At 37.2% G+C, this 13,968-nt stretch overlaps 1 protein-coding gene across 1 annotated transcript; it reads left to right on the plus strand.

Moving 5' to 3' along the window:
* Window positions 1-2,899: 2,899 nt before the first annotated feature.
* LOC110038403 (tonoplast dicarboxylate transporter) lies at window positions 2,900-5,648 on the plus strand. The gene is made up of 6 exons (XM_020743242.1): window positions 2,900-3,452; window positions 3,519-3,996; window positions 4,100-4,143; window positions 4,634-4,729; window positions 4,809-5,319; window positions 5,407-5,648. The coding sequence occupies exons 1-6, from the start codon at window positions 3,036-3,038 to the stop codon at window positions 5,439-5,441; spliced, it is 1,581 nt and encodes a 526-aa protein (XP_020598901.1). The 5' UTR covers window positions 2,900-3,035; the 3' UTR covers window positions 5,442-5,648.
* The last annotated feature ends 8,320 nt before the right edge of the window (window positions 5,649-13,968 follow it).

Here is a 13,968-nt window from a genome sequence, read left to right on the forward strand (position 1 = left end):
AACTTCACGTACAGAGAGGATTTGCACCATGAAGCGATACACAAAGTTGATAAGAGGAGAGAAGGGATTTAACTGGAAGGGGATAAATGCCGAAGAGAGGAGCTGCCGGCCTCCTAGGATTAACGCCGAAGAAGCAGGGATAGGAGCTTATTGCGAACGGAAGAAGGAACGAGAGTGCAGGGAGAGGAGCTTATTGCGGGCGGAAGAAGCAGCGAGAGAGCCGAGCTTATTGCGGACGGGAGCAGCACGGAAGGAAGCGGGGAGCGGCTAGGAATCGCGACGTAGGCAAAGAGCGGGGTAATTCGCGACAGCTTATGTGAAGGGCAACGTAAGTAATTCGGGGTTAAATGCAACGAAGGAAACGCTAACTGCAGTGCTAATACCGCAGGTCAGATTATGCCAAAATTCGAAACCGCATTTTTCAAAAAACTGGCTGAACGTGCAAAACAAACACTACAGCGTTTTTAAAACGCCACCGCAGTTTTAAGCTGCCCCAAACGGGCCCTTAATTGGATGATGCTTGATTCTCTTAGGAAGGCCTCAACTCAAACACCACATTATTCCCCTAATGAATAACTTAGGTCAGTTTAAGATGCTTAATGAAACTCTTCACCAAATTGTATAAATTAAGTTGTAACATAATTGAACGAACCACAGCACAACTCTCGTTCATTCATTATTTTTATTTTTTTATTTTTTTAATTTTTGCCTCTTCTATCCCTCTCCTTTATTTATTCATATAATAATCCATTGAATGATGATTTTTCAATCTTCATACTCTTTTTGAACCTCCTAAGCTTAAAATCTTACTCTACACTCTCGAGTAGCATCATCCACAGCATGCGTATATATAAGGACCAATATGGATCACTTTCAAGTTAACTATTATTGCAATCCCAAGCCAAGGCTCAACTCAATACACCTCTGAGTTAGGAAAAAATATTACGTCTGGACGTCCGCACGTCAGGACGGCCAACCACCGGGCGCCACATCGCCTACCGATGGAGTGTATGACGATGTGGAGCTCGGTGGTTGACGATCCGGACATGCGGTGTCCAGACAAAATATTTTCTCTTGAGTTAGGTGGTGACTTTTTAATTGTGTCACAATGATTTTTTGAGGAGGAAGCCAATGAGTTTTAAAAAGCATAAATATTAAGTGTTTTTTTTTTTTTTTTTTGTTGACAGACAGTAGAAGTTTAATTGAGCCAAGCTAAATCTTGAGCCGGTTTGAACTCGACTTAATAAAAAGCTTGTGAACTGATCTTGATGAGCTAGTGAGTCAAACTTGAGCTAGCATGACTCAACTCTTGAGTCGACTCATCATAAAATGGTAATATAAAATTCACTTAAAAAACTTTAAAATTCAAGATACTAAGTATAAATTAAAAAAAATATATATTAAGATTTTTCATTTTAAATTATTATATCAAGCATATTTTTATAATTTATCACTTGGTTGCTTAAGCATTTTATCATTTTATTACAATAATTGTTTGAATTAAAATTATTCTCTCTTTAATAATAAATGAGTAAACTCTTGAGTGAATCCAAACTCATAATTAAGCTCAATCTTATGTTTGAACTTGGTTAATTAATGTAGCCCAAGTTGAGTTGTCCTGATGAGCTCAACTCTACTCGTTTATATCTCTAATCTCACATGAAAATGTTTACAACCAAATCCTTATACAATCTTATTCAGTAAAGTAATGCTCACAATTTTTAGTTCTAAGTTGATTATTGTTCCTCTTTCTTATTTTATTCTAGTAAAGAACTGTAGGATTTAGAAGCTTTATTACGACTAATATCTCCAATGTAAATTAAGAATTTCTTTTTTTTTCTAACAAATCATAAAATCCTCTTTTTGTAATATATCAGAACAGCATATGCCTTCTCGGGTTCTCTCAGATTAAATCCTTATTTATTTTTCTGGATTATTTTTATTGTTCTGATCTTCACAGTATGATTTTTGATGTTAATTAATTGAAGCCTTAATTAAAGAAATATAATATTTCCACCTCAACAAAAAGACAATTTAAAAAACATTTTCTTTGTAATCGAACAAACAAGAAAAGAAGGAAGGTTGCGTGTTAATTGCAGAATTCTACAATTGTTTAGAAGAGTGCCTGCTAATGTCAATTTTTTAGAATTGTTTTTGTGAATTATTGTGTCTGGTCCGTAATCCGAATGATTGATGTGATTTGGCCAAATGACTTATCTTTAGACGTATCTTTGGAGTGTAATTGATAAGTCAAGGAGCTCTATCCATAAATTAACCTTGAGTCAATCCCGACGCAGCTTATCATCTTGCAAACTAAATCATTCAAAATGATTAGCATATAGTTTACATAAAAATAACATAATCTTGACTCTGTGACTCCGCATTCATCGTTATTCGTGCATGTGGTGTCGGTTCATAAAATCAATTTAAAATTGCTGAAATTGGCTTCAATTTTTCAATCTTAATGTTTGATTATTTTTAAGTTTCATTTATTGTTTCCCCAATTCTAAAATTACTAAATCTTGAACATGCCTGTATTTAATAAACTAAAAACGGCTTTTATTTTGGCTTTTCAGCTCCAATTCAACTCATTAACATCGCTGGCTTCTTCTTAGCCATTAGAAACGCCTGCTCGGCACGGGCCCTCCCTCCCCCAGATAATGATATAAAAACTGAAAGATGTGGTTGCCTTCAATTCTTCAACTGTACTCTGCACGCAAGCAAAGAATTATGAGGCCATTATTACATGCATACCACCCAATTCATATATTTACATATCTAACAGCAAAACTTTAGTTTTTACATTTATACCCACTTAAATATTTCATATTATATTAAAAATATCAGCATTTTAACAACACCTTATATTGGCATGCATATAAATGCTAAAATTTAGGACTTAGATATGTAAATACATAAGGATTGAGTGATATGTATGGGAACCTTCCGATTATTTTATAAGTAGCCAAAACTTTGGTTCAAATTTCCCCAAAGGTGGTATTTTGCCCACGCCCAGCATTCAAGAGAGCTCTCTAATGGCAGGCCAACCAACCGTAGATGACCCCAAAGCGCCTCTCCTCCCTCTCCAAAATCCTCCTCCCAACTCCATCCACTCCTTCAAATCAATCCTCAACAAAAGCAATTTCTGCATACTCTTAGGACCATTGTCATGCTTTCTCATCTTCTTCTTCGTCGAACTCGACAACGGTCGGCAATCCAGCCGCAACATGCTGGCTGTACTCACCTGGGTCTTCCTTTGGTGGATCACCGGAGCCGTTCCCATGGCGGTGACCTCCATGACCCCTCTCTTCCTCTTCCCACTCTTCGGTCTAGCCAAAACCGACGAGGTTGCAAAGTCATACATGGATGATATCATAGCCCTCGTGCTCGGCAGCTTCATCCTCGCATTGGCTGTTGAGCACTACAACATCCACCGTCGCCTCGCCCTCAATGTATAAATCAATCCATGTATTTGTCTTATGTTAGACATTTGTTTTTATAACCATTTATTTTTGCAGATAACTTCATTGTTCTGTGGGGATCCCGTGAATCCTCATCTCCTATTGTTCGGGATATGTGGCACATCGGCTTTTGTGAGTATGTGGATGCACAACACGCCGGCTGCGATGTTGATGATTCCGGTGGCAACGGGAATGCTGCAGCGGTTTCCGACAGGGGAAGAGGTTCATCCTGAAGTGAAGAAGTTTTGCAAGGGGGTGATATTGGGGGTTATATATGCGGTGGCGGTTGGCGGCATGAGCACTCTAATCGGCACAGGTGTAAATCTGATATTAGTAGGGATGTGGGAGAGCTACTTTCCTGAGGGGAAACCTATCAGCTTCAGCTCATGGTTTCTCTTTGGCTTCCCTTTGGCTCTGCTCATTTTCTTTGCATTGTGGGGAATTCTGTGTTTGTTTTACTGCTCCAAGGGATCTGCTAAGGTGCTTTCATCTTACTTGCACAGAGAGCATTTGAGGAAAGAGCTTGAATCTTTGGGTATGTTTCGAATTTTTTGGTTTGGTGTGAAGTTTCTGCTTTTAGATTTGGTTTTCATGGAGTTTTAATCGAAGTTTAGCTGAGTTGATTGTTTGTGTTGCAGGACCTATGGCTTTTGCTGAGAAAATGGTTCTGGCTGTGTTCGGGGTATCTGCACTCGACAATTCAGTATTTTTTGGTTTATTAAGACATGGATTGGGACTTTGTTTTCTTTTTTTTTAATAATTAGTATCACTTAAAAATGTTCTTAATCATCACAGGTTTTATGTTTTAACTTGTAACCTTTTAGATTATGACTAATGTTCGTATGGATAAATTGTTTTATAAAAATGACCATTTGTCGCCCATCCATGCAAAATGACAAAATGTACTAAATTTATAATTACAAAAACATTTATCTCATTTCACCAAAAAAATAAAAAAAGGACTATATGAGATAATGTATGATTAAGATTATTGCTCTCAATGATATAGTTCGAAAGAAAAATACAGCCAAAAAAATGATGTGCAATATATATATATATATATTATATATATATATTTTTATTTTATTTATTAAAATTTTTGAAAAATTGTGACTATAACTTCAGAACACTGATAGCTATACTAAATTTCTCATATTTTTGGAGAATTTCAGGTACTTGTGCTCCTATGGATGACCCGAAGCCTAACAAATGATGTTCCCGGCTGGGGGTCCCTCTTCGATGGAAGAGTGGGCGATGGAACTGTCAGTGTAAGAGAAAATTCCCTTCTCCAAACATTTAAAAAAATCAAAGCCACAGAACTAACAATCTATGCTTGGTTTCAATCAGATAATGATGGCCACAATGCTTTTTATCATTCCAAACAAGAAAAACGTGGGGGAGAAACTCATGGACTGGAACAAATGCAAGAAGTTACACTGGGATGTCATACTCCTATTAGGTGCAGGTTTTGCAATTGCTGATGGAGTCAGGACAAGTGGCCTTACTGATGTCCTCTCAGAGAACCTCAAGTTCCTCAACGCCGCGCCGTACCTCGCCGTCGCGCCGCTGGTCTGCCTTGTGAGCGCTACCATCACCGAATTCACGTCGAATAACGCCACCACGACGCTGGTCATCCCCCTTCTAATTGATCTTGCTCAATCAATGAAATTGCATCCTTTATTACTCATGGTCCCTGGAGCTATAGGAGCACAATTCTCCTTCTTGCTCCCTACAGGCACACCTTCTAATGTAGTGGGGTTCACCACTGGTCACATTGAGGTTAAGGACATGATCAAAATTGGAATTCTTTTGAAGGTTGCAGGTATTGCTGCTGTGTCGCTGCTGATGCCAACATTAGGTGATAAAAATCATCCTTTTTTTTTTCTTGAGTGATTATGATGTGTGGTCGTGAAAATGAGACCTTATGTTTGGTTTGATTTTGCAGGTGCGTTTGTTTTTGAGACGGGTAATAAGTTTTAAGGGCGGTATTTATGAATCCTCTTGAATCTGCTCCAATCACTGAGACGCATAGGTTTTACTGAAGGATGGATGTTGTTTTGTTGGTGCTGTTGAAGAGAGCTTTGAAGTTGTTTGTGTGTATATTTTATTGGTTTCAGAAGGGTTGCTGAGGACCCTCTTCATTTATAGTTTGTAATGCTATATATACAAGAGCAGCGGTTGTGATGATGTGATGAATGCTATATATAGAAGGCATTTTATTTGTTGGATATAGATTTGTCTTGTGAGACATGATCAGGGATCGGAGCGGTAGAATTCTTGAGGGAGAGGTAGAGAGAGAGAGACAGAGAGGGAGAAAGAATGAAAGTGTGCACACAGACTTGTCCTGTATCGGTGAACTGTGATATTCTCGGACTCTGTGACCCATTTTATATATGAAAAATAGAGATTACAAGAGAGAATGAGAGAGAGTTCTCCCTATGGAGCATTGATATGCACAAGGTGTTGCAAAGCATGAGCAACTCATTCAAGAATATGTGTCGTATCAATATTACTGAGTTGGAGTTTAGTTGTCAATCCTATTGGGAACGAGATGAATTCTAAGGAAATGTTTTAGTGTATAGTTGCCAATCATAGCCTGAAAAGGTTTGATTCGCCAATTCAATTTTAAAACTTATTCTAAAGTTATAAAAAACAAGTTTGTCCTAACAAGCAAGAAGATTATTTAAGGGATTAAAGGTTTGATAGACTTACCCCTTGAATTGGTTTAGTGAAATTGAGGAAATTATTAAAGCACGGTGTCAATCTAGAGCAAAATATTTCTTATTTCCTTCTGGTTGTTTAAGAAAGGTTAGCTATCATGAAATAAATCCCATGATTCGCTCAAAAAAAAGAAACTCCTTATTGATTGCATAAACACAAAGGTAATATCCTTATTCCAGTGATTTTATGTGGTTAATAATTTTTGTTCTACAACATATTATCATGGATCTCATAGTTCACGTGAAGGTTTTGACTATTTCTCTCGTCAAGCAGAATGTAAATTAAGCTTAAAAGTTAACACGACACCTTTCCAAGCATAAAAAATAAAATAATCCTAAATTTTATCCTACCACATTCCCAATTCAAGGAAGAAACAAAAGAAACTACTTACTCATAATAAAACACATCAACACAATCGTTGCATTAAGAAAATCAATTATACACCAAGTCTTTTACAAAGAAATTCGAAGAAAAATATAACTTAATTGTATTTATCTCCTTCCCAAACAAGCAATGTGATGAATCTTAAACAACAAATAGGAAATTTTCTCTCAATCTCTCAATCACAATTGCACTGAATCTCCTTGTAGAATTTTTGGCCTTCTTCTTCAACGCTCTCCTCTCCAAATTTTTGCATAAGAAAATAAATAAAAAGCCTTCCTAAAAATTATGCTCTTTCTATTGATACATCCTCCTCTAAACTTAAGTTTTGAACTACTCAAAATTGTCAAATTTCAGGTACAGGCACCACAGCGCCAACAAGATTCATCGGGGCGCTACCGTTTTCTTTCCTTAATGCCAAGGCGCTAGTGTCACGGTGCCTGGGCGCTGAGCTTCTGGCGCCTCAGTTCTCCAATTCTAGCATTGAATTTCCGTGCGCTCGGATTTTTCTTCCAAATTCTAGCACCCCAGCGCTCCAAGTCCAGTGTCAGGTTTTTGATGGATCTGTATTTTGACTCGAAAGAGACTTGTTCCGACACTTAGGCGCCAAGTCCTAGCGCCTAGCTCCAGGTCCTGGCGCCTAGGCTCCATAACACTATTTTGCTCCATCTCATATTTTTGAACCATGATTTGCTCCTTGTTCCTGTTACCTGCAATTTAACACAAAATACCTTCCAAAACATGAAATAAACATACAAAAAGGCAAAATCAAGACTATAAATAAGCACATTCTATGAACATATTAAGTACGGGTATAGAGAGAGCCAAAAACCCATAATAGGAGAAAGAGAGCCAAAGGTGAAAAATTATATCATTGCTCCTGTTTTAATAGGGGCGTTACAAGATATTATTGTCTTTTGTTGTGTCTTTTTGTATGGTCTGAACCTTCTGCTCTATAGGTCCTCGGGCCAGTCGATTGAGAGGGTGTCAGTTAGCTATTTTATCTAACATCAATCAGCTTTTGCCTGAGAAGCTGGTCGACTTTGAGTGTGTTAGCTTGTAGACCTTAAGGTGGTCGGTCAACCTGCCTAATAATTATTCCTTGGAAATTTCCGGAGATCTCTTGGGGAAACTATTGAGAGAGCCTCATGTTGATAGTTGTGAGCTTGCTGGGGATTCAAACCTTTGTTCGGTCGTTGGCTTGAATGTCTATCGCTTGTTGGCATAAGTGGTCCTTTGGTCGTCAAACTGACCTTTGGTCGATTAGCAATCCTTAAATCGGCCGCCAATCCTTTGGTCGGCTTGCCATCGGTTCGTTAGTGGTCTTCAGTCGATCAGACTTATTATGCCTTGTGATTTGTCTTTTGTAATATGGATCATTACTTGTCTCGAGAACTGAGCATATCATTTTTTGGTGTACATTATTATTTTCATTTTTTTTAATTTTTTCCTTCGAGATTATTATTACTTTCTTATTATTTTTTCTTAAATGAAAAATATGAGGAAGGAGAGCAAAAGAGGAGAGACCTCATATTTTTTTGAAAATTTATTGGCAGTTCAATTTGCACCTCAATTAAGACTAAGGAAAACTTATATTTTAGTTAAATGGCAATTTCTGCATAAAATCAATTTTCTTTCTTAAAATCTTGGTTTTTAACTTAATTGCTTTGCATAATTCAATTCCTGGCGAACTATTTTTTGACACCAGCTCAATATTTTGACTAAGACTTGTTCAATATTAATCTTGTATTTGCATTAATAAAAAATAAAACTTTGCGAATATAAGAATAGAAGTAGATTTACACTCATACCACTAGCCTAAAATTCTCTCATAATAAATATGAACCATTTTTTTATTAGAAGTAGAAGAATAGGACAATTTTTCAGCTGGCTTCCAGTTGAATAGCAATACTCTTACAAGTGAAAGATGCCCAATCATCAAATGTCAACGTCTTTCCATTTTACAGATCCCTTTGCCTAGGAAACAATATGAGCAAAGCCTAATCCAGTATCCGACTAGCATCCTAGGCGTTTATCTTTTGCAAATGTTAAGATCACTTTTGCAAAAATAATAATTATTAATTGTTGAATATAAATTTATCCGGGAGACTTACCCAATACATAAAGGATCATTGATCAATGAAAAAGAGAGAAAGAATGAGAAAGAGTAAAGTAGTGAGTACTAGAAAACGCAACCATCATTCGAAAAATAATCCTCTATTAATATGAATAAGGGGTATAGATTTGAGGTTACATTTATGCCCTCTAATTATTAAATTTGCAAGGGTTATTACTTTCTCACTTGTTTTTAGAGCACTCAAAGTCGTCAGTTTGACTATTTATATGTCGTCGTATAATTCCCTTATTTGAATAAATCTCTCTCTGGATCATATCAATGATTCGAATATGAGAGGAATAAAAAAAAGGATATGCAACAACAAATAGTCAAACAAATAAAAATAAATAAGCAAAAAACTTATATATGGGTAATTTTCGTGTGATGGGTTAAGAGTATATGTCCGAACATGATCGGATCGAAGTATCTCGAAACACAAAATCAAGAATAAAATCGCTACTTAAGTCATCTATAACTAAGGAACCAAAAAGAACATTTTTTGTTATAGGATCAGCAGTCTCCCAGAGGAATGTATCCTTCTACCTAATTACATTATGGATGATACCCATGAATACTCTCAATAGAAGAAGTTTTGTTTATATTAACCTAGAGAATATGTCATCAAATGATAATTATTTCATATGAGAATGTCTCGATGTTTCAAAGCTCTCTAAGCTACATGACAGAGAGTGAGTCTCTCACGCCCCAAATGGGTAGCGGCTCATCGGCATCAGAACCTAAGGCTTAACCAAAATCATCTCGACAGTGATATCCCTATACGACAGAGGTCACTGATCCATAAGAGAAGAGGACGAATCAACACATCCCAACACAGGCGACAACTCATCAGTAATCAAACCGTCAAGATGATAGCAACAAAGTTAATAGAGTAACAAAGTTCAAAGGGGCTTAACAAAGAGGAAGAGTAAAATAATTCTAAAAGGTAGAGGAAGCCGAGTCAGGCACCACAGACCGGTAACCCCAATCTACTAGGACCCTAAGTCCACCGATTCATGAAGGTAACCGACCCAGCACGTTCAAAGATCATCGATCAGCAATCCGTGAATTACGTCATCCACGGGGAGCTCAGTAGGGCAACATTAAAGAAACAAAACTCTATCATATGACTATAAGTGGGGCTTCAAGAGGTGAGACTTATACCCGCCGAAGTGATGCGGATGCTGCTAGAAAAAAAAAGAAAGAAGAGGTCCAGCCATAAAGCTAAAAACACTCTCCACGGAAGGACTTACCCATATATGGATCGGGAGTCTGCTAACACCCTAAACACACTAGACAACCACCTAAGTAAAAAATTTATGTTAAGCGAGTCGGGTTAAATAAGCTCGGAGGCTTCTCCTCAGAATATGCAAATATGTTGCAGTTATCTACCACAATCCTAAGCGTGGAGACCACATTAATTATGACTGGAGTGATAGTCATCCATGCAACCCATTTAAAATCTGGCCTGAATGCCATGCAGAAAAGTAAAAAATGCGAATTTTAAAGTCCTAAATATTTTAATCATAAAATTTTCATTATCTTAAATATTTTTATTAGGATGTTGTAACAAATTTTGAATTTTAAATCCCCCAAACATATATTGTATTTGTGATTCTCTGGAAAGCCACAAAAAGAAATAATGAAATCCATTTCAAGCATGTTAACATACAATAGAAAACATGAAACAAACAAAATCAAAATAATAAGAAAAATCTGGTGCCTCTGGTTCCGCAATATATCAAAGAAAAGAAAAATAGCGGTCAAACGCTGCATATACATGTCCGGTTCTAGTTCTATACATTAATATCAAATGCAAAATTAAGATGCAGAACATTAACTGCTGCTTCTAGTCCCTCGCCACTTGATTACCACATCAAAGAGTCTCGGTACTCGTGTTTGTATCTTATTTCCACTACAGAGATCACCTCAATACTCTAAAAACATTAAAGTGTCTCTGACCTTTGCATTTATCTTTTTTTCTCGAACCTCGTGCTCGTATCTTATTTCACACATACAATATAGGCTCTTTTAAGTTCAACCTCGAACGATAAAGCCTTCCCCTTGAGCAACAGGTTTATCCAGAAGTTGCTTCATCTTTTGTTTAGAAAGTAAAGCATCATATACTTCATATGGAGTAAGTGTCTCTCATACATACATGATGGTATCTCTAAACGTTGTATATGATGAAGGCAGTGAACATAATACGATTAACGCCAATTCTTCTTCGTCATACAGTTAAGTTATCCATAACAGATGCATCTTCTGCTATTCTATGAGAGCGTAAACATTGTTTTAAAAACAACTTACTGGTCAGACTTTTCATCAGACACAATTGCTCTAATGTGAGCCATAACGCAGTGACGATCTTCTCCTCAAACGTCATGTAGAATTTGATTTGCTAGATGAAGATGAATTTGAGAAAGAGCCTTTCAATTTTTAAATTGCTTCTCTTCCAACGTCTGTGATGAGGGTATCTTTTCGAACTCAAGTAGCGCATCATATAGATCCATCTAATCTAAGACTGCTCACATCTTAACCTGTCGAAGAGAACATCTGGTGTTGCGATCTAAAAGAGGGATGTCATAATTTACGATTTCCATCATCAAAATCAAGTCTAGCTATGATACTACTTGTCATAATTTGATATTAAATCATTGCAACGATAATGAAACAAACAAAAAAGAAAAAAACAAACAAATTTTATGTGGAAAAATCAAGATGAGAAAAACCAAGCGCAGAGGATGAGAATTCACTATAACAAATAAGAGATTACAGGTGGAGTGTGTCTTTCACAAAACCAAAGAGAGGTATTTATAGTTTTAAAAATACCTCTTTAAAGGAAATAATTAAAATAGAGATAATAAAACAATAGCACTCGCATTGCAATCTAAAGATTATCATAAACTTAACTAACGGTCAAAATCTTAAATATGTGTGCTCATAGTTTCTTTCTGAAGCCACAATTCATGTGATCATAATTTTCTTATGAAACAAAGCGGGACTCACAAATCTCAGGTCATAAATTTAGCATAATATATATATATATACCATCACTATCAGATGCATTTTTATGTAAAAAGAAGGTTCACAATTTTCTATTAAGAATGCCTCTGGTTTCCGACCATCATCTTTGGCCATTTAGTGTTCAACTTTTTGTAATACATCAACTAAGATAACTACTAATCTCTAGTTAATTCAGCAAGCATTTCTATGATATTCGCCTCTACACTTGGCTGAATGAAAAAGAAGAATAAGCAATGGCTTGCAAGCAGTGATCTTTGGGGCATTTACCTGCATTTTTAATATATTTACGTATCTCAAACGGCCTAAACTTTCATAAATACACATACAGCACACAATTCTTAAGCAAACTCACCTCCGGTTCGAATGGACTGACAAAACCGTTACTGAAGTCTAAACACCCAAAAAAAAATATAAAAACAGGCAGCGTTAATCAAATAGAGGTATCACAAGAGCTTATAATAACATAAAAGATTTAATTATTTTTATCATGTGATCTCAAGTCTCTCATCTATAAATAAGGATAATAATTATAAATTGAAAGGGTATTTATTTTTTAATTGATGCCTCATCAAAGAAATTATTTTAATGATGCACATATTTCAGAGCATTTTGAATAATAAACATTCAAATTGAAATTCAAAATCATCCGGTGCCACGATTCCAACATGCTTACAATTAAACTGCCGCCTTGACAAGGCGAACCAAATGAAACAAAATTTGATTTTATTTGATCCTATAAGCCCATATCAAATTGGTTAAGCACAATCAAAGGATTTGGATGGGCAATTGAATTGTCAAATGAATTTCAAATGTGACACGCTTATAATCAAATCAAGTGTCTCGTCGAGACGAATCCAATAAGCCCATAATCACTTTATTATGACATCATTAAATCACTCAAATACTCATAAAATATCATCTAATGAAAGGGATTGCTCCGGGTCATCCAATGAAGTGGGCCGAATTCATGTAGTATTTGTAGATGATGCAACTCACAAAATCTATTAATAGATCCCCCACTCTCTTCATGAAAAGGGGACTTGGGACCTTGACATAGAGAAGAAAGTTGATGGAGCTCCAAGCTCTTGAGGGTTCCCGAGCTCCCACATTGCCAGAACACTGTTGTCATTGCTGAACCACCGTTATCCGACTGCCGCTTTTGAGTTGCCGCCACCATCCAACAATTGTCACCGCTTTCCGGCCATCTCCACTGCCATACCACAATTAGCTTGCCATCTTCACTAATGGACCACCGTTGCTGCTTTCAAGAAACCATTTACTGTTTGTCGCCACAGCCAGAACGCCGCTGCTCGGCTGCCTCCTTCAAGCCGCCATCACTTAATCACAACTTCTTGGGCACCACTGTCGACCTGACACCACCATCAGGCCACCTGTGCCTAACCACCATCATCAAGCCACCACCACCGCTGGATCGCCTCACCCCTTCCCGTGCATAGCCATTAATAGTTCACGGCTGGTAGGCCCCCCGGCATGGACCACCATCCTAGCTTCCGGGCCACCACCGACTGACCACCGTCACCACAGGATCACTGCTACTCGACTACTTTCTTTGTGCTGCCACCGTTGGACCATCGCTTCTTGACCACCAGAGCCGGACCCCCATTGCATGGCCATCGCCATTGAGCTACTGCCACATCCATACCACCGTCGCCGCTTCTCGACCATATTTAACAGGCCACCACCATCGTCACTTGCGGTCCCCCACCGTCTTTTCCAAGACACTACTGATCGGTCACTGCCACTTCTGCAGTGCCCCTGCCTGAGCCCTCACCATGAAGCTGCTTCGACTGCAGAACCAGCATCATTGCTTCATGGCCATCATTGTATGGCCTTCGTTACCGAAGACAATTGCAACGTATTTTTTGGCACACCCCAACCACCAACTTTTTTTCATAGCAATCGAGTCATCATCACTTCCTCATCATTTTATGCCACATTCATAGTAAAAGTCACATCCCATTTGTGTAGTTATTCAAATCTCATAAAAAGTTATAACCTATATTAGCATAGAAAAATCATTTCAATTGAGATAGATTTCATGATTTTCATTGCTTAGGATTTTTCACTTGAATACTCATCTTGATTTCTTTTTATCCGTATAGATGTTGGATCTTATTTTTCCCGCTCTGTTTTTTCTTTTTTCTTAGCTAAATAAACACAAATTAAGCATCTTAAAATTCTTCGTTGATTTTTTATCAAGCTCATTTTTTTCTAGCACCATAATATATATATATATATATATAT

Source organism: Phalaenopsis equestris, unplaced genomic scaffold (genome assembly GCF_001263595.1).
Source record: "Phalaenopsis equestris unplaced genomic scaffold, ASM126359v1 Scaffold232764, whole genome shotgun sequence".
In the NCBI taxonomy this organism is placed as follows: domain Eukaryota; kingdom Viridiplantae; phylum Streptophyta; class Magnoliopsida; order Asparagales; family Orchidaceae; genus Phalaenopsis; species Phalaenopsis equestris.

Bases quoted from the DNA above. Each gene is read 5' to 3' on its own strand.
- LOC110038403 (XM_020743242.1), top strand. From the start codon at position 3,036: ATGGCAGGCCAACCAACCGTAGATGACCCCAAAGCGCCTCTCCTCCCT. The intron at 3,453-3,518 runs GTATAAATCAAT...TTATTTTTGCAG, and splicing joins ACCGTCGCCTCGCCCTCAAT to ATAACTTCATTGTTCTGTGG. The intron at 4,730-4,808 runs GTAAGAGAAAAT...GGTTTCAATCAG, and splicing joins TGGGCGATGGAACTGTCAGT to ATAATGATGGCCACAATGCT.